General features: G+C 38.4%; 1 protein-coding gene across 1 annotated transcript in view; it reads right to left on the reverse strand.

Annotated features, from left to right (window-relative positions):
• The window catches only part of LOC150106211 (beta-scruin-like), a 308571-nt gene that overhangs the window by 204284 nt on the left and 78739 nt on the right, over positions 1-25548 (reverse strand). Inside the window, exon 5 of the mRNA XM_090392954.1 lies at positions 1878-2008. Coding sequence (XP_090249080.1) covers positions 1878-2008 — 131 coding nt within the window. The remainder of the gene's footprint in view (positions 1-1877; positions 2009-25548) is intronic.

Here is a 25548-nt window from a genome sequence, read left to right on the forward strand (position 1 = left end):
TGGAGTACTGTGCTCTCAGATACAGTTATCTGGTTTTCAATATTATTACATAACACCTCCAGGGAGTCCTAAGACTCATCAAGGGAGGGCTCCTACTCTACAACTCTTTGTCTCACCAATCCACCAACTGCAACTACCTTCATCATCTCCATCGATGCCATCTGCCACTAGCCACCGCAACTAGTAGTTCCACAGACGATCACAAACATCCATGCCCACAGCAGGATTCGAACCCGCAGCCTTTTGGCTGGAGAGCGGATGTGCTAACCACTTGGCCAACCAGGCCAGCATATGATGTGAAAACATTGGAGAGAGTCGAGACGAGTGACTAAGACAATATTAGGACTCTGGAATGTTGGATATGAAGAGAGGTTAAAGGACTGTGGATTGAAGAATTTGGTGGGTAGGAAGAAAAGAGGTGAAGCGATAGAGACATTTAAATTAGTGAGAGGATTTTATCAGATTAATCCAGAGGGGATTATAAAAAGAGTAGAAAGCAAGAGGGGAGGAAGAACTAGAAGCCATCCCTGGAAGTTATGTAATTATTGGTAGATAGCGTATAATATATCTATCTTTAATTCAGAGTATTTTATTAATAAAGTGTGACACCTTTTGGCTACTTGTATATGGAAATATGACTTCTGCATTACTTCATTCTTGGTATTACTTCTGGGTCTGGTTCACAGTGATGAGTACTCAATAAAGGTCGAAAGCAGTCTGGGTAGTGACCCTTCCCAAAATGCATAGCATTATATATGTTCCATGAAGGACAAGCCTTCATGGAACATGTATAATGCTATCCCATAATGCAAAGCACATATCCTTAAGGATATGTGCTTTGAATTATAGGATACTAAGCAAGTGATGTGAAGTCATTAGCCTCTATTTATATGAGTTGCCCAGTCGTGAAGTTACTTCTCGCGACTACAGACTTTGGTCAACAGGAGAAAGAGGGGTGATATGATAGAGGTCCATAAACTTCTGAATGGGTGTTATGGGATATTGTCTGATGAAATTTTTCATTATATGGAAGGTGGAGAGAGAGAGAGAAAGAGAGAGAAATTGGGAGCATCCATGGAAGCTAAATTTGTTTGCAGTCAAGAAAGAAGTAAGAGAGAGATTTTTCTTTCACAGAGCAATTAGTGAGGGGAATACTTTGCCTCTTGAAGTGGTGAGTGTATCTCATGAATGAGTTTAAGAGAAGGTATGACAGCTGGTGTGGGTGAGATATATATATATATATATATATATATATATATATAGAGCTTGATGAGTACCTGACTTCCTAGCAGTCTCATAATAGTAATAATAATAGTCAGTATGGATTTTTCTAAGATTAGTCTTTAATTAATCTTAGAAAACATTAGTTGGTGTTTGGTGCAGGCAAAGAGGGGGTTTTCTTTCTCCAGAAAACTGAGGTTTTTAACCTGGCAAAACTAACCCCAGAGTTTGCATTATTTCAGACAATACAAATAGTTAAATTTGAGGAACATGACATGATGGCAGTTGACTGTATAGACTCTTCTCTAAAAGTCATCAAAAGCATAAAGTAACCATGAACTAAACTATCAATAACAACTATGAGTGGAGAATAAAAGCATTCCACTTATTCTCTTTGAAGAAAAATAGGTATTAGAAGATTTATTTTGTTTAAATTTTTTGCATAGCAGGCTTGATTTGTTCTCTGCTTGGTATGGATAAACACAAGGATGTAACGTCTGTGGTCTAAAGTATATGTAGTATAAAAATATACAGTAATAGCAACTAATTTTTACAACTGTTTATGTATACATTTAAAACTATTGTAATTTCAGAAAGAAAGTAATTTATAAAATTTACAACATTTATAAAACACATCAGTATACTTCATAACAAACCTAATGTTTCATTGCATGTCTTTGGATCAATTCCACCAAATATTACAATTGTTGGTACAGCTTGATCATAAAATGTAAATATCTGAGTGCAAAATTTCTGCAATTTTTTGCCTTCCACGAAGCCTAAAGATCTAGATAATTAAAAAGAAAAAAAGGAAAACCATATAATTAAAAGTTATATTATGCAAAATAAGCACAAAGAATATTCTGAAAAAATTAGAAATATGGCAATAAAGCTATGTGTGCAGAGTAGACTACCTGAGTCACTATAGTTTATACACTGAGTTAGCTTTGCATTAGGACACCCATTTAATAACGTTGCTCCACCTCTTTATGCAATCACGAGTTGCAGACACCTCGGAACAGATTCCACAAGGGGTCAAACATTCACCCCATGTGTAACTCGATCCCATGTCCATTGCAGGAACTCTGTCAGTTCATGCTCTTTCCATGGAGGATCAGCACTTCTCACACCCCATTCTAGCATATCCCACATATGTTCAATTCTATTACAGTCAGGGGAGTTCGGGAGCAAAGGCAACATGGCGAATTTGTTGTCATGTTCCTCCAACCACTCAGTAGTTGTACGAGCCCCAATGACTATGTGCATCGTCCCGTTGAAAGATGGCACTGTGGTCGGAATAGACCTCCTGTAGATATGGATGGAAATATTCAGCTAAGAGGTCCCTGTAGCAGTCACTATTGTATTTGTGTATGGACCTAGTGTATGCCAGGGAAAAAGCTCTCCAGACCATAACACTACCTCTGCCAGCCTGTTGAATCGCAACTGTGCAAACTGTGATAGGGCTTCATGCTGTTTATGCAAAATCTTGGCCATCAGCATGGCTTAGCAGGAAATGGGACTCATCACTCCAGATGACATTCTTCCATCTGTCAAGGGTCCATTGCTGATGTTCCTTGGTCCATGCAAGGCATTGTTTGGACGTCATCATGGGTTCCCTTGTTGGTCTCCAGCTGTTGAACCCCAGACAAAGCAAGGTACAGCACATGGTGAATGTGGAAATAGGTCGAACTGCCCCGTGATTGTACTGGTGAGTGAGCTATGTGACAGTTGCACGTCACGGCTGAGATACCAGTCGTGACACCTGACACTCATCTCTAGGATCAATGAAGAATGGTTGACCAATGCAAGACCATCTGCTGGATGTCTGTTCATGATTAATCCAGTCATGGTACACCGTTGATACAGTAACAAGGGAGCAACCAACACATCTGGTTGTTTCTGAAATACTGGCACATTCCCTCCATGCCCGAACTATCTGCCTGCAGTCAAAATGGCTTGCATTGCCACATTTCCCCATTACTGGCAAATGTTTACTGATTATGTACAGAAGATAGGTGTGCCAATTTATAGTAGCCACATGTGATGTTGATATCACATGGTACTTCATTATTGCACTGAATATGCAATTTAGGGGAAGTGTTCCTGATGCAAAGTTAACTCAGTGTTTTTTTTTTTTTTTCTGCACATAAAAAGAATATCGATATCTGTTTGAACTCATTGTTTGGCAATTAATGGTTGTCTTTTAGGTTTACTGACTTCTGTGGATTGATTTTTAAGGAGTATGTGTGTGTGTGTGGGGGGGGGAAGAATGGGTTAGAAGGGAAAATGATTTTTTTTTTTTTTTTTTAAGGTACAGGAAGCAAAGAGTTGGTGAAAGGGAGGGGCTGAGGTTTTATTCTTTTCATGTCTATTATTATTATTATTATTAGAGACCTCCAGGGAGTCAGGGACTAATCAAGAGAGGCCACATACTACATGCACCAGCTATCATACTTGTTCTTGAATTCATTCAACAAGTTTGCACACATAATATCCAATGGCAATCCATTCCGGTCATGCACAACCTCATGAGAGTAAAATCTAGATCTCACCCACTTCTTGGAGACATTCATTCTCAGCTTCCAAGCATGCCCCTCTTATCCTTACCCCACCACCCATAAAATAAAAAACTCCATCAAATGAAATCCTGTATGACTCGTTCAGAAGTTGGTAAGTCTCAATCATATCATCCTTCTTTCTGCTGTTTGCTAGTGTCTGTAGTCCACAAATTCTCAATATAACATTATTTTTAACACTCTCCGTTGTACTCTCTCTACTGTATCAAAATAACCAAGGAAACAAGGAGACTAGACAATAGTGCAAGTGAAGTTTTATTAAGGTCTTGTAAAGAGGCAAAATGACATCTTTATAGGTCAAAGTTTGTAATTATCCTCTGAATTATATTTGCAGTCTTTGCTATATGGCCCTTGAACTTCAACTTCCTATCTACTAAATCCAAGATACCTAGTCTGATCGGTTTCTTCTAGTATAATCCCACCAATATAATAAGACATTGGATATGTGATCACACCAAAGTGCATGACTTTATATTTATTATTATTATTACCCCAAGACCTCATGGAGTCAAAGACACATCTGGGAGGTCCTTTTATCACACACACACACACACAGCTCATCATACCATGCCTTGAACACATTCAAACTCATTGCAGACACCACACATGCAGGCAAGGCATTCCAATCATTCATAACTCTGCACGAAAAAAACTGCCTCCTACTCCCCTACTCACACCCTCTTTATACAGTTTCCAGGGATGACCTCTGGTTCTCCCCGGATCTCCCAATATTTTCTGTAGAACTTCTCCAGCATTGATCCTATAACAACCCCTTACCAACTTGAAGATCTCTATCATATCCCCCCCCCTCTTCCTCCTGTCCACCAGACTCTGCAAATTACATCTTCTCAATCTTTCCTCATACTCAACATTCCAGAGTTCAGAAACTCAATTAGTCAGTCGCCTTTGGACCCTTTCCAACATCTTTTCATTCTTCTGAAAACCAGGTGACCAAATCTGGGCACAATAGTCCATGTGTGGCCTAATCAAAGTCTTATACAACGGAACAAGAATCTCCCTACGTCTACAAGTCAATGTCCTCCACATCATTCCCAGAAGCCTTTGTGTTGTCTTCACAATTTTGGCTATGTGTCCCCTAAATTTAAGATCCATATCCACTATCACCTCCAGATCTCTTATTTCTTCCACCTCCAACAATATATCCTTACCAAGCATAAATTTTGCATCTCCTCTTTGTTTTCCAAATTTTAAACCCTTACATTTTGCAACATTGAACTCACATCTCCATTTCCGTGCCCAATCACTCAATTTATTCAAGTCGTCTTGTAAGGCCACAACATCTTCACTACTCTTTATGGTTCGTCCCAACTTTGCATCATCTGCAAACAACTGAATATCTCCATCCAAATCTTCACTTATATCGTTAATATACAAGTTAAACAGTAATGGCCCCAAAACAGGCCCCTGAAGCACTCCACTAGTGATTTTTCTTTTCCTGGATATCACACCTCCATACACAACTTGTTGATACCTATCAGATAGCCAGTCTACAATCCAATGCACTAATCTAATATCCAACCCTATCTGCTCTAGTTTGACTGTCAACTTATCATGATGTACTCTATCAAAAGCCTTTGCGAAATCCAAGTATATTACTGTGTATCCTTCTCCTCTGTCCAAGGAAGCAGTCACTTTATTGTAATAAGTAAGTAGATTACTAAAACATGACCTCCCTTTAGCAAATCCATGCTGTCCATCAAAGATAATACCATTGTTGTTAACCCAACTCTGGATCCTAGTTCTCACAAGCTTCTCCAACAACTTAACCCAAAACACATGACACACAGAAAGGCCTATAGTTTGATGCACAATCTTGCCCTCCTTAGGGACTTGGCAGAGTGCAAGACGCGTATTAAAAAAATATGTCAAAGCCACCGTCAACTCTCTGGCACATTCCTTCAGAATACGTGGTGATATATTATCAAGTCCCACAGCCTTATTAACATCTAGTTTACTCAACTCCCCATACACCTCTTGCTCACTTACAGTCAGTCTCTCCTCCCCATCATCTACTGCTCTCAATCTCTCCATGAAGTCACATTCACAAGATTGAAAGACCTTAATGAATTGCTCATGAAGTATCTCCACCACACATTCTGCAACAGCTGTCTTTATACCATTTTCTCCTATCAATATCATCCTTCAATAATCATTCTTTCTTTTTCTGGCTACATATCGAAAGAACTCCTTAGGATTCTTTTTGGCTTCATTAGCTAACTGCTGTTCATACCTCTCTTCAGCTACCCTCACCAACCAAGTCACCCTCCTTGCCTGGTTCTTTGTAGACCTCATGGAATTGGTTATTTCCACTTCTCTTATGCTGGTTTTTGAAAATACCCCAAGCTGCATTGATCTCTTTTTTTATAAATCCTCATTCCATGCTACACCCACAAGCTGTCTCCTGAGCTCTTCATAATCACTCCCCCTTGTAGTTCTCACAGAGATCCTCACACTGCTGAAAACCACCCAGGTAATCACTTCATGGTCACTCTCACCAATTAGTGGATGATTTATAATTACATCTTCTGATGAGATGACCAAATCCAACACCCTCAATCCTTGCATGCCTTCTCTTACATACTGTCTGAGGTAGTCATCCCTCAAAATCTCAAGAAACTTAATTTATTTACTTCCAGTTGCTATCTCATCATTCCAGTCTATATATTGCCATAATTAAAATTACCCTTTTCTTATTTGCTTATACATTCATTATCGCCACCATCCACATTACCTGGTCTATAACATCCAACCAAGTATTTGATTCCATTCACCTCTACATCACACCATACTGCCTCAAAACCACTGGTACTATTTCCCTCTTGCATCTCTACTTTGTATGGACATAACTCTTTCTCTATCATCAATAGCACTCCCTTTTTACCCCTTCTATCCTTATGAAACACATCATACCCTTCCATCTCTATTCCTGTCAGGATGTCATCCTCTTCCAACCATGTCTCACTTATTCTGACAATCTTTGGGTGAACGGACGCAAATAATGCAACCATTTCATCTGCCTTGTTTCTTATACTTCTAGCATTTGTATACAAACACAACAGCTCATTTCTGGATCTTCAGCTAGTTCCACTGATATCACTCACTCGATGTGATCTCTCCATGCTCGACTTGGACAATTTCCCTTTCTTCTTATTCATTTTAGAATCTTTTCAATTCCAACTGTTTCCTCTTGATCTACACATGCTATCACCTCCTATCGGAGCATCCACCTTTCTTACGCTGTGTACCCCTGTCTACCCTGAGCCTACCCATTTCCCTGCTCCTCTTGCACACATTCTATCATTTTCTATACTCATACCACTCACTTCCTCATTCATAACCACCTCTTCAATCTTGCCTGTCTTACTATCCTGCTCTTCCACATCACTTCCTGCTTGATCTGATTCATTTTCTCTCAGTCTACTCACTTCGCTACCTTACAGCAGCAGTCTCTCCAAGTGACTCACACCATAACCACTCAAATGCAGTCCATTGCTCCCATACAGTTCACTTCTTCCTTCAAACTCATTCAACACATTAACAAACTGTACTCCCATCTCCTCACACATTTCAGCCAGCATATCATTCATAATCCTTGCTCTCTGCCTCATCTCACCACAGTCATACCTAGGCAACATGCTGACTACCCTTCCTGTCACACCATTCTCTTTTATCCTTCTAAGCAGCCTCCTGACATCCATTCTGACTCACTCTTTGTCCTCTGTCAAATCATTCATGCCAATTAAAACCATCAACTCCTTTGCTCGCTCCCTCCTCATATCCAATGCCTCAATCACTCTACTCATTTCACTGCCTCGAAAACATACCTTGTGCATCCTCTCATCCAGCACACCTTTAATAATGGAGTCATCATATAACGCCACTCGCTCATCTTTCGTTAACTCTTTCGTGCCATCACGATTAGTTTTTAATAGTTTTTACCCGAATTTTATTAATTTCATTCTGCATCCATTTCATCTCTTTCCTCATCCAATCCAATTCAACTTCCAAATCTCATATCACGTTCTCTCTATCATTCATTCTTTCTAATTTTCTAACTCTTGACACCCTCTTCTCACTTTCACTCTCATTCATCCTTCTGTGCTTCCGTACTTTCGGTCCAACATCTGTCCAACTTTCACTATCATTCATTCTTTTGATTGTTTCCACTTTCGATTCCTGCATCACACCATTTCCAGTTTCATTCGTTCACTCAATTTCGTTTCCTTCCGCCATTCTCGCCTCACTTTTGTCCTTATTAACATCCGTTACTATTTTTAAATCACTCATTTTCTTTTTTACTGATTTTTTAACATTCTTTCACCTCTCTTTCACACCCTCCTCTTTCAAATGTGCACTCATTTTCCCCACAACATTCTCACTACTAACACTTTCTGTCATCAATTTCATATTTGCATTCATCAATTCCTCGTTCGGGTCGCACTTCACCCCCCCCTCTTTCCATCTGCCCTAAACATCCACAAATCATTTATGTAATCAAAAGAATACATATAACACACCTCACACTTAACGTAACACAAAAATGAGACACAAATTATATAGCCTGATCAAGGGAATAGCCAGTTCAGCTGATCACTCTTTTAGCATCCATGTTCATATCACATCAGTTCCTATTGCAAAATTCTTATTCAGTTTGTGCAACAGATCTAGCACTTCCTCCTCATCCACATGAGTGTCCTTATATGGTGAAGAGGTAGTGGTGAGTTCAATGCTGCATATACCAGGTTGATAGCTTTTAGTAAGATGGCTGCTCATTAGTTGAACAATCACTTCTGCATCAGTCACCCATATACCATCTGCATTCAATAGAGTTATTTTTTTCAAATTCATTCTTTATTTTACTTGTAGCATAACAATAGAATTCTTTTGGGATGTTTTTAATTTGCTGAGCCAGTTTCTTTTCATATTCTGTCTTAGCTTTACATAGAACACTTGTGAATCTTCTTGCCTGCTGCTTATAATTTTAATAACAGACATCATCCTTATGCACACAGTATTCCTTCCACATCATCCTTTTCTTTTCTAATCTCTTGCTTGATAAGATTACACATCCATTTGACTCCTACTCCATTTATTTTTCTAACTCTTGGGACAAATTCTGATATTGCATCATTTAAGTATTTTTAAAATGCTTCTCATACACTGTTGATAATTTTCCCATCCAGCAACCAATACCATTGCAATGAACTCAGTATACAGCTCAGTTGGTCATAATTTACTGCTTGTTGTTCAGCATGAAACCTTCCCTGAATGGAACATTCATAAAGTTAGCCACTTTCCAAGTGAGTACCGCATGATAACTTCACCAATCAGAAGCAGAATAGTTATGTCTTTAACTAAAACACGCTTTGACACTATAATGAAATCTAATACTCTTTGACCTCAAGTTCTTTCTGTCACATGCTGCTTGAATTGTGTCACAACAGCTGAATAAATTCAATTTCATTATTCTCGTGAGATTTTACTGCTATCAATCAATGCTTGGATAATTTAAGTCTCATTATGATTACTCTTTACATGCCAATCATCTTTATTTTGTGCATATTGATGCATTTCTTCATCAATAGCAACCGATCCACCAGGTCTTTAACAACATCCCAATTATTAAATTATTTAAATAATTATTAATGAAATCATACTAAATAGTAATACTTAGTGAGTAATAAACTCATACTTCATCATAAACACTATCTATGTCTATCTATGTCTCATTGTGGTATAGGTAGGTATAAAAGTATATGGACTGATATATATTTCAAAGTCAATTGTGTAATCTTTATTATAGCTTAAACTTCTGACTTAAACTCGTGAAAAGGCTTATGTGTTCACAAGACTTGTTATTTATTTTTAATAGTATAGATGACAACACAGAAAGATAAGAAAATAATATTATTTTTTAACTTATTTGCTGATATTTCGTTGGTATTATATCCAGCATCTACAGAGCACAAAAACAGTTTGTCACAGTACATGAAACAATAACATTTGGTATCAGTGGGACTAGTTTAAAAAAAAAAAAAAAAACTGTAACAGACAAGACAAGGAACTAAAGTTCTAATTAGGTGCCATCTGTGTTGGAAAAAGAGACAAAACAAATATTAATTATTTAAGTTAAGGGATATTATATCCCATATTGTTTCTTAGCCGAATAAGAAACTCAAAGAGTTTCATGCTGAACATAGAAACTATATAAAGTTCGACAATTCCAAGCATAAGAAAATACCTGGATAGTGCAGCATCTGATCCATTAGGTAGTGCAAGCTGAGGCAACTCATAGAAAGGGTGGAGCAAGTTATGATCACTATTCTTGATATTTACCCATAATGTGAACTTAGCTCCTAGGAGCTGTATTGTTGTTCAACATTATGAGAGAAGGTCACTACCCAGACTAGTTTCAACCTTTTTTGAGGTCTCATCAGTGAGTAGGTAGACCTAGTTAAATACCAAGTTTGTAGCGAAGAGAACTTACATCCTTTTTATGAGAATTGCCAAGAAGGTGTCCTAATAAATTACTAATTATATGACGAGCCAAAGGCTTCAATTCGGCGAGATAAACTTATTTAAGTTAAGGGATATTATATCCCATATTGTTTCTTAGCCAAATAAGAAACTCAAAGAGTTTCATGCCGAATATAGAAACTATAAAGTTCGGCAATTCCAAGCATAAGCAACTACCTGGATAGTGCAGCACCTGATCCATTAGGTAGTGCAAGCTGAGGCAACTCATAGAAAGGGTGGAGCAAGATCCGATCACTATTCTTGATATTTACCCATAATGTGAACTTAGCTCTTAGGTCACTATCAAGAATAGTGATCGGGGCTTGCTCCACCCTTTCTATGAGTTGCCTCAGCTTGCACTACCTAATGGATCAGATGCTGCACTATCCAGGTATTTGCTTATGCTTGGAATCGCCGAACTTTATATAGTTTCTATATTCGGCATGAAACTCTTTGAGTTTCTTATTTGGCTAAAAAACAATATGGGATATAATATCCCTTAACTTAAATAAGTTTATGTCGCCGAATTGAAGCCTTTGGCTCTTCATATAATTAGTAAAATATTAATTATATCTTAAAATGACTGTTTCCCAGATTTTTGGTAAATTTATACAGCCATACTTGTTGAGGTTGGGGGTATGTTTTAAAGCTTCTGTTGATTCCAAAAACAATCTCTCTGACTTATGACTTCTATGTGGCACTTTTGTTTTTGATCCTGTGTGAAGGGATAACCCAGACATGGTCTGCTAGACCTGACTTGCCATAATGAATATGCCAGATGTATTTTTTATGTTCACCAAGGTGGGTGTCAACAGTTCTTCCTGTCTGCCCATAGTAAGCCTGGTCACAAGAACACAGCACTTCATAAACTCTTGGATGTGATAAAGAAGAGAGTTGGTCCTTAGGTGAACAGATGAGAGTTGCTAATTTGACATAAGGTTTAAATACAGTGCATAGCTGATATTTATTCAGAACCCTAGATATCTTTTCAGATGTGCCTTGAATGAATGGGATGGTAATAGTTTTGCTGCCATTTTGCATGGTAGGCAATGGAAGGAATTTCTGGGAGCATTTAGTATTTTCTATATCCTATGGAGATTATAGTCATTGACTGAGAAGGTATATTTGTCATACTATATCATAAAATTCTCAACACTCCTTACGAGCAAATTCTTATGAGCCATTATGGCTTGTAAGAATTTGCAGTGGTGGAGCTGCAATGCTACCAGCCCAAACTGCACGTAAATCACGTGTTATCTCCACTAGGTAGCGGTTTGGTGCAGTCTGCATTGAATGCAGCTCAAGCGTTGAGCATACTAGCCAGTACTGATACTAGCCCTAGCCCACACAGCACATTGACTATTGCAAAATACAACTATTGCTACAAAATGAATATATAAAATACTATCGAGCAGCATTGTATTACAAACAAGAAAATAATGGTTTTTAGATAAATATATAAAAATTTAAGAATGGTGATAATAAATGGGAATTTTCATTTTATACTGGAGGGGCTGCAGCCTTTATGGATGAGCCACCACTGCTCGTTACATTAATAACATATTCCAGTAATGGGTTCCATTCACCCACAATTCTCCATGTTAAAAAACTACTCCTCACACCTTTTTTCACAACGTTTTTATACAACTTCCAGGAACGGCCTCTGGTTATTTCCCTCTCATCTTCTACTCTTTGTACAATCCCCACTGTATTAATCTGGTAAATTCCCCTCACACTAGCTTAAATGTCTCTATCATAACACCTCTTTTCCTCCTATCCACCAAACTCTGTAATCCAAGTTCCTTTAACTTTTCTCCATAGCCAACATTCCACATCACAATGAAAACCTGGTGACCAAATCTGAAGATTTGAAGTGCACTAACTGGTGTTTTATACAGCAGCACAACTACTTCCTTATCCCTACATGTTAGTGCACTTCTTATCACAGTGGCATTAAGATGTGCAATCTTTACAACACTTACAATATGCTCTCTAAACTTTAGTCTACTGTCAACCATTGCTCCTAGATCTCAAATCACACCTGCTTCCTGCAATATAGTTCCATCAATATAGTACACAGCCCTATATCTCTTAACTCCAAAATGCAACACCTCGTGTTTATTAATATAAAAACACAACCCACAACCCCATTCATTTGTTCAAGCTAAAAGTACATTGAAATTTTCTTGGAGAGAATTAACATCAGGCAGTGCTCCTTATAATTCTTCCCAACTTTGCATCAGCAGCAAATAACTGAAGATCCCAAATCCATCAACATGAAATATCATTTACAAATAAGTTAAACAGCAGGAACTCAACAACAGAAAATCCTGAGGCACACCACATCATCTTTGTTTTCTGAAACACTGCTCTTTCATACACAACTTCCTGGTTTCATTCAGGACTGGAAAAAAAAAAGTATAAAATCATACATATATAAGAAATTAAATAAAATTGACAATTTATATACAAAAATTTAACCTAGACAATTGTAGTTCTTTTTCTCATCAAGCATCAGGCATTTGCTTGTTCTTGCTTCCTTTTTTCATTTGGTCTTTATTTATCCACTTCTTTTGGTAGCCAATATTTCCATCCTACATAAATGCTCTTTTGGTTTCTCTCCATATTTCCTGATCTTTTTATTTCAATTATAAATATATAGCTTTCTTCTAATGTCTTCACTTCATAATATAGTATAATGTTCTGTGCCCTTTAATGATCCCTAAAAATCTCACTTTTGATATGTTTCTAATATTCTTCCATTGAATAAAGGCAATGATAAGGCTGTAGCTTCAAATTATAGACCGGGCTGTATATTTGGAGTTGTGGTGAAGGTCCTGGAGAGATTGGTGAGAAGTAGGATACAGAAGTGGGTTGATAACAGCAGTATTCTCTGTGGTTATCAGGATGAGTTTGTTAAGGGGAGATCATGTTTCACTAACTTACTTATGTACTATAACAAGGTGACAAATACTTTGGATAGAGGAGATGCATATACAATGGTGTACTTTGATTTTGCAAAGGCTTTTAATAGACTGCCACATGTGCATGTGTTATGTTCCATTGAGTCGTTTCCGACTCCTGGCGACTCCATGAACATACACTCTCCATTCCGATCTTTCCCTGACCATGTCTGTCAGAATCTCCAAGCGCACTCCAGCTGCTTCTTTAACTCCATCCACACATCTAATTCTTGGTCTTCCTCTTCTCCTGCTTCCATCAACTTTAGCAAGCATCATCATTTTCTCCAGACTGTCATCTGCTCGCATAATATGTCTGAAGTATGACAATTTTTGCTTGATGATCATAGCTTCTGGTCTGGCTTTATTCTGTCTATCACTGATTTATTGGTTTGCTTTGCAGTCCATGATATTCTTAGTAAGCGTCTCCAAACCCACAATTCAAATCAGTGATGCACCCAGGATTCAATCTTGGAGGGGGGCCGAGCACTCAAGATTTAATCTTGGGGGGGGGAGAGTTAAGTATACGATTTGAGAATACACACTACGCATTGCATACGAGCTATGACTGAGCATCTGCAGTGATCGCCAATACATGATACCCATGATCTCCTTTGGCCGGGCTTGGGCAAACGAAGTAGCGCTCGGTCCGATGGAGTAATACTTCGTTCACCTCGCATTCAACAGTGGCCATGATTCCCGAGAGCTATAGGCTATTCCCACCTTATGTGACAGCTAATTCATAAGTAGTATAGAAATAGAAGACACGACACAACATAAATTTAAAAAAAATCATTTTAATTAGGAAAAGATTTCTGGAAAATTTTCTAGTGTTTTTTCCTTTTTCTTTTGGGGGGCAAGGGCCCCTTGGTCCCCTCCCTGGGTGCGCCACTGATTCAAATGCATCTATCTTCCTTCTTTCACTCTTTCTCAGGGTCCAACTTTCACATCCATACAGTACCACAGGGAATATCATTGCTTTCACGAATCTGATTTTTATTTAAGCAAGATCTTTATCTTTAAAGATCTTGCTTAAATGCTTAAATTTGTCATTGCTTTCTTTCCAAGTAATAATCTTCTTCTAACTTCTTCGGTATAATAACCATCTTTATCAATTCGGGATCCTAGGAGCAAAAATTGTTAACTGCTTGCATTTTCTCTCCATCTACTTTAAAATCATTAAATTCACATGTTGCCATAACTTTCGTCTTTTTGAGGTTAAGTTTATGACCATATTTAGCACTTGGTGATTTGATCTCTTGTTCCTCTGCCTTTTCGAAATCCTGCCTGTTCATCTGGCATTTCTCTCTTCATGAATGGTTCCAGTCTTTTCTGAATGATCTTAAGTAAGACTTTACTTGCATGAGAAATCAGTGCTATAGCTCTGCAATTTTTGCACTCTCTCTTGTATCATCTTTCTTCAATAAAGGTATATAAACTGATTTTTTCCATTCCCTAGGCCATGTAATTGTGATCCAAATTCGCTGACATAGAGCTGTTAAAATTTTAACTGCCTCTTCTCTCACGACTTTGAGCAGCTCAATGGGTATTCCATCTCCTCCTGGTGCTTTCTTACTGGATAGCTGTTGCAGTGCCCACCTCACTTCACTCTCCAGTGGTACTGGCTCTTGTATATAATCCTGCTCTTCAAATTTCTCAGTAATTTTGGAGTCCTTTCTGTAAAGGGCTTCTGTATACTCTTTCCATCTTTCTTTGATGTCTGCAGCTTCTGTAAGATATCCTTTGTGTTTACTTTTCAATATTGTCACCTTGGCACTAAACTTCCCTGTCAGTTTTCTGATCTTTTTGAAAAGATCTCTTGTTTTTCCTTTCTTGTTTTGGTCTTCTATTTGTTGGCATTCCTGGTTAAAGTATTTTTTCTTGTCTCTTCTGGCTTGTCGTTGAAACTGCATTTAAATGCCGTACTTCCTGCAAATTTCCGGTGGCCTTCATTTTCCTCCTTTCCTGAGTAGTTTTGATGGCATCTTCTGACAGCTATTTGGATTTCTTACAAACTGTTGGAATATTCTTCTTTGCTTCTGTTTTAATTATATTTTTAATCTCTTCCCATAGTTCATCTGGTTCTCTTTCACACAAATTGAGTATGTTGAATCTGTTCTGTATGCTAATATTGTATTCAGCTGGTATGTTTCCAAGATCGTATCTGATTGACATTTGTGTTGTTTTCAGTTTCTGTAGTTTCACATGTATCGTAGCCACTAATAACTCATGGTCTGATCCACAGTCAGCACCTGGAAAAGTCCTGACAGACTGAATTGCACTTCTCCATCTTCTTTGTCCAAGTATATAGCCAATTTGATTTCTGTATTGTCCATCAGGCGATGTCCATGTGTACAATCTTCTTTTATGCTGTTTAAAGCAGGTGTTAGCAACAAACAAAGAATTCTCTGCACAAAACTCAACTAGTCTCTTCCCTGCAGTGTTACTAATACCTAAACCAAAATGACCTGTTATTCCTTGTTCCTCAGTCTCTCCCACTTTTGCATTCCAATCTCTGATAAGTAGCCATAAATCTTGCTTTGGTGCTGCATCTATCACTTCTTGTAATGTGCCATAAAATTCTTTAATGTCTTCTTCTGACGCCTCTGTATTAGGTGCATAAACCTGAATGATGGTCATATTCATTGGATGTCCACTAACTCTGAGAGAAATGATTCTGTCACTCACTGGATTACAATCCAATACATACCTAGCCATCTTTTTCCTCAGTAAGAAAGATACTCCATTTTTATGACTTGTCTCATGTCCTGAGTAATACATCATATAGTCCCCTGACTGAAAATGGCCCATTCCTGTCCATCTAATTTCACTTATTCCCAATATATCCAGCTTCTTGCGCTCCATTTCCATCTTTATTATTTCCAGCTTACCTTGGTTCATACTTCTAACATTCCAAGTTCCAATCCTGTAGTTTCTTGTGAAACAGGGAGCCTCCCTTTTCCAATCAGCAACATCCGTGACCAAGCTTCCTTCCGGTTTGACCTGGACACATCATAAAAACTAGTTCTACTTGTGGAAGTCCTCTGTTCTTCCCCAGCTGCATGTTGGATGCCTTCAGGCGCAGGTCTTACCATCCAGCACCATATCGTACTTTCTCATTTTTGGCATGTTCATGGAATGTTCTTGGCAAGGTACAGAGGTGGTTTGCCATTGCCTTCCTCTGGAATATTTTTTGACTTTCCAGTCTAGGTCCGACCCGTTCTGTGAAAATGGGGGCATCTCTGGAAGGATGTGACTCTTCACCACGCAGTGCAGTCTTGGTAAAGAAGAGGCTAAGTTTCTGTAATAGAGATGTATTGCACATATCTTTACCTTGGAATAATTCCCTGTAAAGAAAATTATCCCTTACCCCCTACTGCTACATGACAAGCTTTTAAATTGAAACAGATGGGATTGATAACAGACTTCTGTGTTGGATCAGTGACTGGCTGTCAGATAAGTATTAGAAAGTTGTATATGGGGGTGCAGTATCTCGAAAGAGAAAGGTCACCAAAACTGACCCCTGTAGTGTGGGCCATTGTTGTTCAATTTGTATGTTAATGATATTGGGTTGGGTTTATCTAGTGATATCCAGCTGTTTGCAGATGATGCTAAACTGGGGAGAGCAATGCACAGTCAGGCTGATGTTAATTCCTTACAAGAGGACTTGAATAGATTGCATGAATGGGCAGGTAAGTTTAACTATCAGTTCAATGTTGCCAAGTGTAAGGTTTTGAGATTTGGTATGCAATTACCCACCAAGTATACACTTGGTGGGTAAACTTTAATAGAAGTAGAGGAGATGAGAGATCTAGGAGTGATGGTGGACAAGGACCTGAAATTCAGGGGCCACATTGCACAAGTTGTGAAGACATCACATTGAATAATGGCAATGATGTGGAGAACCCTGACATGTAGAAATAGAGAGGTTATGATTCCATTGCATAAGGCCATGATCAGGCCTCATATGGATTATTGTGCACATATTTGGTCGCCGGGTTTTCATGGTGACGAGGATATGTTGGAAAGGGTACAGAGAAGATTCACAAAGGTAGTCAGTGGTCTTTGGAATGTAGAGTACGAGAACAGATTGAGAGAATGTAAGTTGCAGAGCCTCACGAATAGGAGGTAGAGGGGGGGGGATATGATTGAGACAAATAAACTGGTCAGGGGTTGTTATCAGGTAGACATGGAAGAGATTTTTCATAGAATGGGAGTGGGGAGTAGAACAAAAGGCCACTGCTGGAAACTGTATAAGGAGGATGTGAGCAAAGGAGTGAGAAGCAGGTTCTTTGCATGGAGGGTAGTTGGTGAGTGGAATGCATTGCCTGAGTTTGTTGTGGATTGGACACATTGAATCAGTTTTTTAAGATGCGGTTGGATGAGCATTGCATGCCATAGTGAGTACCTCCCACGATGAGTCTCTGACTCCATGGTCGGGTGTTGATAATAATAAAAATAATATAATAGAGTGAGTGTGGAAATTATTTACAAAATTTAAGCTCGGTTTCTGGTCCTTTTAATTATTCTGCAGATTTTCTGAAATGTATTTATTCCTCATCTATATTATTGTCTTTTAGATATGTTATCATGTAACTGAAATAATTAAATTATGTCTTGTTCTATTATTTTAACTTCTATAACCATTTTTGATCTAATATGATTTCTATTTGTTGATAATTAGAAAGTAAAGTATGAAAGAGCAAAAGTATGAGAATAAAGATTGAATTTTGTATGGTGATTCATGAGTGTCTGAGGAGAGTGTGAAAAATCATATTTCCCAAGATTAAGGATGCTAGTGATGCTGTAAAGATGCAGAAGGTGAATGAGAAAGAGATGTGTTATTTTGGCTGGTACAAATGATCTAGCGGGTGACTAGTCTGGTATGCGAGAAGACATGAAACATTTATTCTTACATGTGAAAAAGAAGAGTGAAAAATAAAAGTTGCGAGTTTGTTGTCACAGTATGATAGTGGTGAGCTGAGACAGGGAACTATGATCACAAATAAGTAGTGCACAGATTGTGCAAGAGTAGTGGTGTGGATGTATGGAGTGAGTTTGATGGAAGGAAGATTTTTTATAAGGTGGATCAAGTAGTGCACAGATTGTGCAAGAGGAGTGGTGTGGATGTATGGAGTGAGTTTGATAGAAGGAAGATTTTTTATGAGGTGGATCAATGAACTGCACATGAATAGATTTGGGATAAGGAGTCTTGAGAAAGTATTGTTCAGTGAGATTTTGGAAACTAGAATGCTTAGGTGGAATGCAGGTGAATGTCTGTCCAGGCAACCTAGAGGTTTGTAACTGGGAATGTGATCACACAATGCTGAATGAAGCTCCCCAGATTCTTAATTTTAGTAGGCTAAGCAATACAAGGTATATGGGAAATTATGGGATGAAGATGGTGTTACAGTTTATGTATAGTAAAGTTAGAAATATTCAGAATAAGGGCGAAGAATTTTTGGCATTGGTTAGCTCAGTGTAGTCAAAAGTTATAGGCATTAGTGAGACTTGGTTGACTGAGGATGATACAGTCATAGGAACAGAATACAAAGGATATAGTATCTATAGAGAGGACAAAAGGAACATGATGGGGTAAGGGGTTTTGCTAATGCTAGCAGAAGAACAGAAGCCAAAATGAGTAGAAGTATGTCAGCAGGACAGAGGGCAGTTCATTTCAGTCTATCTGGGGGTGAAATAGAAGCCAACAGGATAAAATATATAACTTGTTGCTGCTTTAATCTGGGGGGGGGGGGATATAAATGTGACTGTAGATGGCATGCATTGGCAAACTTGCAGGATGAGTACAGGTTCAGTAATTATTATGGGAGATTTCAATTATGGGGATTTAGATTGTGAAAAGGAATGGCCACAGGAAGGAAATGGAATTTATACAGCTGCTAAGAGATAATTACCTGAGAAAGCATGCAATGCAGGGTACAACATTTGAGAGTGATGGATCTGGTTATAGCATCAGAGAACTTAATAGTATTTAGGTACTTAACCAATTTACCTATGCTGCCTCTGCTTGGAGAAAGTGATCATGTAGTCTTGATTTGGGAGATAATCATACATGTAGAATTTTCTATTAAGAAAGAATATATGTGTAATTACAAAGCAGGTTGATTATGACAAACTGAGGAGTCAGAATTCAGCAGTGCCATGGCTGAACAATTTAGAGGGGAGAAATGTTGGTGGTGCATGGGAGGTAGTCAAGAGGTCCTTAAAGAAAGCAGAATTGAACTATATACCCAGAACAGAAAAATAAATCAGACAGAAGTTAAATGGATGAATAGCATCATTAGCCAGGAGTTCCAGATAAAGAAAAAGTTGCAGAGGGAGTGTACAGAAAAAGTGATTGGTATGCCCCATGATCATAGCATCAGAAAGCTTAACAGTAACCCATTTAGCTACACACACACCCTCTACTAGGAGAAAGTGATCATGTAGATTGCCAGACATGCAGAATTTTCTGTTAAGAACTTATATATGTGGAATTACAAAGCAGATGATTGTGAAAAGCTGAGCATTCAGCTTTCAGCAGTGCCATGAAATAAGAATTGGGGGGGGGGGAGAGACAGAGATGGTGGTAGTCATGGGAGGTGGTCAAGAGGTTGTTTGAAGAAAGCCGTATCAGAATATATACCCAGCCTGGGTATATATCAGTTTTGGTGGATAAGAATTTAAAGTTCAAAGGTCACATAGCAAAAGTTGCAAATACAACTCAGAGGATAATTGCTATGTTGAAGTGAACCTTGACATGTAAGGATAAGGAAGTAATTTTGCCTCTTTGTAAGGTTTTGATAAGACCACACTTGGATTACTGTGCGCAGATTTGGTCTCCTCGGTTCCAAGGGGATAAAGAAGCTGTGGAAAGGGTGCAAAAAAGAGTTAGAAAGATTATATCTGGATTATGGGATTTAGATTATGAGGAGAGATTGGGAGCATGTGGATTACAGAGACTCTGGTTAACAGGAGAAAGAGGTGATATGACAGAGGTCTATAAACTTTTGAATGGGTGTTATAGCATTTCAACTGATGAAATTTTTCATTATATGGAAGGTGGGGAGAGAGAACATGGGGGCATCCATGGAAGTTAAATATATTATTATTTTTCAAGCCTCCATGGAGTCAAAAGACATCGTGGGAGGTCCTTTCTAAGAAACACGAGTCTATCAAGACTCATCGAGGGAGGGTCTTCCTAGGAAACACAAAGTCTATCATACCACTCCTTAAACGCATTGACCGTTCTCGCTCTCACCACTCCATCAGGCAATGCATTCCATGGTTCAACCACCCTCCATGCAAAGAAACCACTCCTCATCCTCTTGCTCACAGTTTCATTTTGTAACTTCCAGGGATGGCCCCTTGTCATGACTCCTTCCCGCTGTTCAACCAAGGCCTAAGAACTCCCCAGTGTCAACCCTGTAACCACTTCTCAACAGTTTAAAAGTCTCAATCATATCACCTCTCCTTCTTCTATCCACCAAACTCTGCAGCCCACACTCCCTCAGCCGATCCTCATAACTAATATTGTACAGTCCTGACACCATCTTTGTTATCTGGCTTTGTATCCTTTCCACAGTTAATTTATCCCCTTCAAATCCTGGGGACCAGATCTGAGAACAATAATCGAAGGGTGGTCTGATCAGAGTCTTATTCAATGGAATGATAACCATTTTATCTCTGCAGGTCAATGTCCTTTTCATTATTGCAGCAATCCTCTGTGTTACTTTTACTAAATTTGCAATATGTCACCTAAATTTCAGGTTTCTATCAATCATCAACCCCAGATCTCTTGTCTCTCCTACTTCCTCCAGTTTAACTCCTCCCATAGAGTATGCAGTGTCCCATTGATGTATTCCAAATCTCAAGACCTTACATTTTGCTGCATTAAACTGAAACCCCCATTTATTTGCCCATCTATCTAGCTTATTCAAATCCTCTTGCAGGGCTACCACATCTACACTATTACTAATAATCCTTCCCAGCTTCGCATCATCCACAAACAACTGAATATCCCCTTGCAATCCACAGACAATGTCATTGATATAAAGATTAAACAATATAGTTTAAACAAAAGGTTAAACGATATTATTTGCAGTCAAGAAAGGGTTGGGTCAAGCTGGGTTGGGTAATTTACTGCCTCCCTCGATGAGTCCTTGACTCCCTAGAGGTCTCAGATAATAATAATAATTCTGTCAGAAGGATAAATCAAGCATAAGAATGAAGTTAGATGGATGATTAGTATCACGAAGCAGGAGCTGCACAAACAAAGAAAAAGTTGTGGAGGGAATATAAAGAAAAAGATGATCAGCATGGCCATGAGCAGTAAAAGGAACATGCAAGAAGGGTGACACGTAAGAAAGGCCAAAGCTAATTATGAAAGAAGCCAGCTGATGAGGACAAAAGAAATCCTAAAGAATTATTTCACTATGTTGCAAGTAAAAGGAGGAATGACTATGGAATAATGACTTTAAAAAATGGTGAACAAAACCAAACCAAATAGTAGAGTTATTGAGTAATAATTTTGCAAGGGTATATACTATCTAGGTGGGATACTGCAATGACAGATTGATGTGAGAATAGTAGTTGAAGCAGTGAAGCTTATAATATTGCAGAACCTCACTGAGAACATAGCCATGGGATTAGATGGCATATGAGTGGACAACAGTATAGAACTGTCGATTTCAGTGTTTTCAAGTGTAAGGTTCTAAAATTTGGTAGGCAACAACAGGATGCAAAATATACATTTGGCAGAGAAATTTTGAAGGAAGTTGAATTGATACGAGACCTTGTGATGGTGGCAGACAAGGATATGACATTCAGAGGTTATATTGCACAAGTTGTGAAGTAATCAGATCAGATTATGGCAATGATGCAGAGGACCTTAACTTATAGAAATAAAGAAGTTCTGGTTCCATTGTATAAGGCCTTGTATGGATTATTATGTACAGATTTGCTCCCCTGGTTTTTATGGTGATGAGGATATATTGAAAAGAGTTCAGAGAAGACTAAGATTGTAGGTGGTCTTTGGGATGCGAGGACAGATTGAGGGAATGCCATTTGCAAAGGCTCGTGAATAAGAGGAAGAGAGGAAATATGATTGAAACATTTAAGTTGGTAAAGGGTTGTTACCAGGTTAAAGCGGGAGAAAAATTTTTTTGTAGAATGAGAGAAGGGGTAGAAGAAGTGGACAAGAGAAAATAGGTAGAAGAAATAGTTTGATGGGCTTTGTGTGTAAATGTATTTGTCTCCTGCGATGAGTCTTTTGACTCCATAGAGGTCTGGTATTAATAATAATATTAATAATAATATTGGCCTGAGTATTATGAGAATGTGCAAGGGAATGATCATCTTCTTTGACAAAGCTGTTTAATTTAAGCCTCAGTACCAGGAAGGTGCAAATGGAATGAAAAAGAGGGCAAAAACATACCTACTACATAAAGAGAGAAGAATGAACTTAAAGGCCAATCACTATTTCAAGAGTGGTACTTAAGATACTAAAGAAATTGGTAAAAGAATTCAGGATTGGATGAATAGAATATGACAGTTTATAAGGGGCAACATGGTTTTTTTTGAAGGGTGGGTCTTGCTTTAGTAATTTGCTTACTTTTTTATAATAAAGTGACAATGCAGATGGATAAGGGAAGTGGCCACTCAGTAATACTGCTGAACTTTGCAAGACATTTTAAAGGATTCCCACAGAACTTTGTTGCATAAATTGAAGAAAATTGGGATGGATATCAATCTAGTGATTTGGAATAGAGGGTAGCTGATTGACAGATATCAAAGAGCAAAATTAAAAATGACAAGAAATTAAATTCTTGTTTCATCCTTTATCCAACTGAAAGCAAACAAAGTTTATTTATGAATATATAAATATTCATAAATAAACTTTGTTATAAGTTTATTTATGAATATATAATAATAATGCAAAGCACAAATCCTTTAGGGTGTGTATAATGCTATGCATTATGGAATACTAAAAATAAAGGTTGAAACCAGTCCGAGTAGTCGTCCTTCCCATAATGTATAACGATATGGATGGCTTTGCCAGGATCAGATAACTATTGGCCTTGATTGCAAGGGTCAATGGTGTCACAGTTAGTCACTCACCCCCATGATCCAGGCTCAGGACCTAAGACTTGCCGTGGTGCTGGTATAGCATCAGAGGTAGCCCTGGCATTCCACTCCTGAGCAAAGTCACTGCTTGCCAGTAAGGTCAGTGGGTGAGGAGCTCTGGTGCTGAACCAAAGCCCCTTTGAGTATAAAGTGTTCATCTTCAAATATTTCAGGGACCCTCACAAGGCCATAGCCAAGTACTGATACCAGAGATACAGCATATGGTAACAGAAGTAAGAAACAAAAGATATGTGATACCAGTATAAATGTACCAGTGTTTCTGATCATTCATGCAACATGTAAAAAGCCAGCAGGGAAAATGTCACTCTTCTTTATTCAGAAGGGGTTTAGAAGGACTGGCAGTATCTCCCAGATCACTTAAAATACTATGATCTGGTGAGATCCTCATGGAAAGTCAGCAGCAATCCAAGAAACTGCTGAGAGAAATATCAATATGTCGAATACTGATCACAGTAACACTTCATAAAACATTCAATTCTTGTAGAGGAGTAATATCAAAATGGGATCTCCTTGATGTTCATGATGAGGAGATATGTTCAGAGCTTAAAGATCAGGGAATGACAGGTGTGAGGTGCATCCAAATATGCTGGGAAGGTTACCTGGTTCCTACCAGAACATTATCCTTACTTTTGATACACGTAAGTCTCCAACATATGTAAAAGCAGGGAATCTCAACTGTCCTGTTAGGATTGTCAATGTCAATTCAATTCAGCTACCATGCATTGTCAGTATGGCGGCAATGCATGGTAGCTGAATTTATGTGATTTTGTAGAGTGCAGTGTGTGTGTGTGTGTGTGTGTGTGTATCTGTGTGTGTGTGTGTGAGAGAGAGAGAGAGAGATGTATTCTTGAATTAAGGGATTTATGGAAGGAGATTGAAACAGATATATGAGTTTGTATTAAGTGTTTCGAGAGCGAGTGCTAGTTAGGTGGCAAGAACAAAGTGAATGTTAGTAGAGCAGATAGCATCAATGGTAAAATGAAAAATAATGCCGGAATTAGTATTGAACATGCAATGGTGCCAATAAGGAAATAGCGCGTTTGAATGTTATCCTTCACAGGACAAAGCATGAAATTGAAAAGTTGCAGAAGTGGCAACAGATTAGTAAGGCAGAGAAGAGAAAAAAAGCAGATGGTTTGTGGTAAAAATGAAGATCACATCATCTTCAAATGAGAAAAACATGGTAAAGAGAAAATTATGTATGGTGAGTCAATGATCAGAGGAGTGCTTAACGAAAGTATAACAAAATCATGTTCCCCTGGTGCAAAAATTAATCATATTAGTTACGCCATCCAGATGCAAAAAAGGAAAGGTGAAAGAACTAACTGTCTTGGTTGGCACTAATAATCTCAGAGGTGAGAGGTACTCTATGAGGGGTGTATGTGAAGGAGTTGTTGGATGAAGCAAAAATGAAGAGTGAGAAGTTAAAAACTGTAAGTCTCCTGTCATGCTATGATAGAATCAAATTGAGGAAGAGGAAGGTGTTCGTAGCAAACAAATGAATATACAGGTTGTGCAGAAAGAATAATGTAGAGCTTGTGGAACTATGGCCTATGTTTGACAGAAAGAAGGATTTGTATAAAGCTGATGGACTGCATCTAAATGGTTTTGGTGTTAGGTTTTAGAGATAGCTTTCTTCACCAAGAATGCTGAAGTGCCTACAGGAAAACTTAAGCAATTAGGTTGGATGCAGGTGAATGTGTGTGTGTGTGTGTGAAAGCACCCATGATATGAGCGAGTGTGAGAATGGCTAACAAGTGCAGATCTAGTCTCTCAAGCCAACTGAATATCTATTGAACAGAATACTCAATTCAGGAAGTAAAGATTGTTAGAGGCCTAAAGGAATGTTACAGTTTCTATATACTAATGCCAGAAATATCAGGAAGAAGAGGGAGAAGTTTTAGGCATTGATTAGTGCAACCTTGCCAAAAGTTATAACCATTAGTGAGATGTAGTTATAGGGATAGAATATGAAGGGGCTAGTATTTTCATGGAAAAAAGAGAAAACAGGATTAAAGGAGGGGGGGGGGGGAGTTACTGGTGATGACAGCAAATGAGTTGCAGCCAAAACTAATCAAAGCTAGGCAAGGAAGGGGGGGGGGGCGTTC

Source organism: Typopeltis vanoorti, chromosome 5 (genome assembly GCF_054136105.1).
Source record: "Typopeltis vanoorti isolate ZY-2024b chromosome 5, IOZ_Tvanoo_1.0, whole genome shotgun sequence".
NCBI classification, from domain to species: Eukaryota; Metazoa; Arthropoda; class Arachnida; order Uropygi; family Thelyphonidae; genus Typopeltis; species Typopeltis vanoorti.